Source organism: Nanorana parkeri, unplaced genomic scaffold (genome assembly GCF_000935625.1).
Source record: "Nanorana parkeri isolate BGI_ZX_2015 unplaced genomic scaffold, ASM93562v1 scaffold371, whole genome shotgun sequence".
In the NCBI taxonomy this organism is placed as follows: domain Eukaryota; kingdom Metazoa; phylum Chordata; class Amphibia; order Anura; family Dicroglossidae; genus Nanorana; species Nanorana parkeri.
In genome coordinates, this window is record NW_017306639.1 from 660,314 (window position 1) to 663,604 (window position 3,291).

At 45.2% G+C, this 3,291-nt stretch overlaps 1 protein-coding gene across 1 annotated transcript in view; it reads left to right on the forward strand.

Annotated features, from left to right (window-relative positions):
- LOC108789040 (glial cell line-derived neurotrophic factor-like) overlaps nucleotides 1–3,291 on the forward strand; it is a 39,378-nt gene that overhangs the window by 35,254 nt on the left and 833 nt on the right. The window contains exon 4 of the mRNA XM_018558964.1: nucleotides 2,518–2,716. Within this exon, the coding sequence (XP_018414466.1) occupies nucleotides 2,518–2,716 (199 nt within the window). The remainder of the gene's footprint in view (nucleotides 1–2,517; nucleotides 2,717–3,291) is intronic.

Here is a 3,291-nt window from a genome sequence, read left to right on the forward strand (position 1 = left end):
TAAAAGCCATGTGATCCCCAACAATGGTCTTCTCCTATTTGCTCCCTTTTGGTCTTTTGAATATCCCATTGATAGAGTTTAGTTATATATGTTTGATAAGTGCAAAAAAAAAAATCCTTTCGCCCAGGGGCGTCCCGAGGCCGGGTGTCACCTGGAGCGGAGGAGTGAGCCCTTGGTGATGGACGCCGGCAGAGAGAGGAGGGGATGTTCACCCGGCGGGATGAGGTATGCCGCCGGGTCCCCTCCTCTCTCCTGACACTGTTGGGCTCTCGGTCCATGACCAAATGCCCGACTTTTCATAGGGGGTGACACCAAAATGACTGTCAGTCATTTTGGTGTCACCCCTCCAATGGTGGACCGGGTGCGGGCCGCACTCCCTTTGTGACACCACTGCTTTCGACCCTGCTAGGAATCCAGTGTTGTCCAGTGACCTGTGCACTCTACAGTGTTATTTCAAACTGGGTTAGCAGCTAATGCTAACTCTAACCGTAGTGCTAACCAACCCTAATCCTAATTCTAACACTGGCCCTAAGTGAAAGTGCAAACTCTATCGTTAACACTCGCCCTAATGCTAGCAGACCCTGATCCTAACCCTAACACTATCCCCAATGCCAACCCTAACACTGGCCCTTATGCTAACCCTAATGATAACCCAAACACTATCCCAAATGCCAACCCTAACCCTAAGGCTCTGTTCACACCTAGGCGTATCGAATATACGCGTTTGGGGCGACAAAAACGCCCCAAAGAAGCTCCTGTACTTCTTTGGGCGTAGGGCGTTTTGTAGCGCGCTCATACGGCCTGTAATACGCCCGGGTGTGAACCATACCCATGGGAAATAATGGGGATTTCGGTGTTTGAGCGTTTTGCAGAGCGTTCGAACGCGCTACGAAACGCCCAGGTGTGAACCGGGCCTAATGATAACCCTAACACTATCCCAAATGCCAACCCTAACCCTGGCCCTTATGCTAACCCTAACTCTAACTGTAATGCTAAGCTACTCCAATACTAACCCTAATGCCAACACTACTGTTAATACTAACCCTAATAACTCTAATACTAACTCTAACTCTGGGCCTAACCCTAACCCTCTAATGCTAACCCTACTGCTAATACTAACACTGGCCCTAACACTGGCCCTAATATTATCCCTAATGCCAACCCCAGTGCTGAATTGGTGGTCACATGATTTTTTTAAGACACTAAAGCCATGTGATTTCTATAATGGTTGCTTATATTTTCTTTTAAATTTGAATTTACATTTCCTTCATATGAAGTAGTTGTATTACAACCAGTATTTTTTATTTAACATTGTATAATAAGAATAATAACATTGTATAATAAGAATAATAACATTGTATAATAAGAACTCACTATTGTGCCACGCGGATTTTGGGGTTAAAATGTCAGATTGTTCAATGATATACGGCAGTCTAGTGACTGCGGGCGTGAGTGGAAGTCATGTGAGTGGAATATGTTGTCAGAGCCGCGCACTCTCTGATGCTTTATATATTTTCATGGCAACATTTCAGCATGGGTGGAGCCGGTATCTTCACGGCAAAATCCATTTCAGCCAATATGTTATGTTTTGTATGTTGCACATATGTTGAGAGGCCCCATGTTGGGTGCCATTTTTTGTTGCACATATAATGAATTAAGAGTGTGATAGGGGAGGGTGGAATGGAATGTATAACATTGTATAATAAGAATAATAACATTGTATAATAAGAATAATAACATTGTATAATAAGAATAATAACATTGTATAATAAATAATAACATTGTATAATAAATAATAACATTGTATAATAAGAATAATAACATTGTATAATAAGAATAATAACATTGTATAATAAGAATAATAACATTGTATAATAAATAATAACATTGTATAATAAGAATAATAACATTGTATAATAAGAACTCACTATTGTGCCACGCGGATTTTGGGGTTAAAATGTCAGATTGTTCAATGATATACGGCAGTCTAGTGACTGCGGGCGTGAGTGGAAGTCATGTGAGTGGAATATGTTGTCAGAGCCGCGCACTCTCTGATGCTTTATATATTTTCATGGCAACATTTCAGCATGGGTGGAGCCGGTATCTTCACGGCAAAATCCATTTCAGCCAATATGTTATGTTTTGTATGTTGCACATATGTTGAGAGGCCCCATGTTGGGTGCCATTTTTTGTTGCACATATAATGAATTAAGAGTGTGATAGGGGAGGGTGGAATGGAATGTGAGGATTAGCAGCAATTATATGGAGGACACTCATCAAAGGGGTGTAACTGAGAGGAAGTTCCCCCCAGAAACAAGCAAGTCAGTTCCCCCTTCCACTTCCTGTGCACACTGTGTTCTGGGCAATGTGCCCTCACTCTAAAGACAGAATTCTAGTTCCGGGTGTGATCACTGGGTGTATATTTGTGTTTTATTTTGAGCGCTGTCTTTTTTTTACTTGACATGTAGGTAGTGTAGCGTCAGTGAGCGCTGACCGCTGTCCCTCTCTGTCCACCAGGTAACACTCTGGACTCTGCTAGTGTCACTGCTGCTGCTGCTATCGTTCATGGCTACCACCGTGTCTTCGACTCCAATCATGGAAGGTCCACCCAATGAGGAAAGCGACACCCTGGCAGTGCCTGACCCCAGGAGTACTGAATTTGTGGTGGAGGAGGACATAGATGTGTCCATTAAAACAACCTGGACGTCTATTTATGGTGAGTGGGAGAGATGTTGTTATAGGTTATATATATGTTATACAAACATGCTGCGGCCACTGCAGATCCCGCTCTTCACGTGGAGCTTCTTATCCATTTTGTAAGGAGGATGCAGTAGGAGGAGGGGGGATCATACAGCCCAATGTGACCGTGTCTGCAAGAGACCCCCTGACCCCACCCCATACGCAACTCTATCGCAGCCAGTGTTGGCAATACAAGGAAGTGGTGACATCACTCCCTTGGGCATGTGACAGTGCACTGTCCGTGTCATAGGGGGAGCAGGTCACATTCTCCCCCATACCTAAAAGTATTGGCAGCTGGGTGAGGGTGCACAGGCAAGGTAAGCATATGGGGGTAAGGGGGCGGGGGAGGGGCTTTTGCAAAGACAAAGTGAATAGCGGCGTGTTTCTCCTCACAGCCGCCATCAGTGACAGGCAGCAGCCTGAGATGCCATAGCTACCCAGGCGGCCCGCACGGCATCAGGGGAATGTCCTGGCCGGGCCCCCCTGTGCCTCGGGGCCCCATAGCGGCCGCCTGGTTTGCTATGGTGATTGTTACGCCACTTGGTACAATGT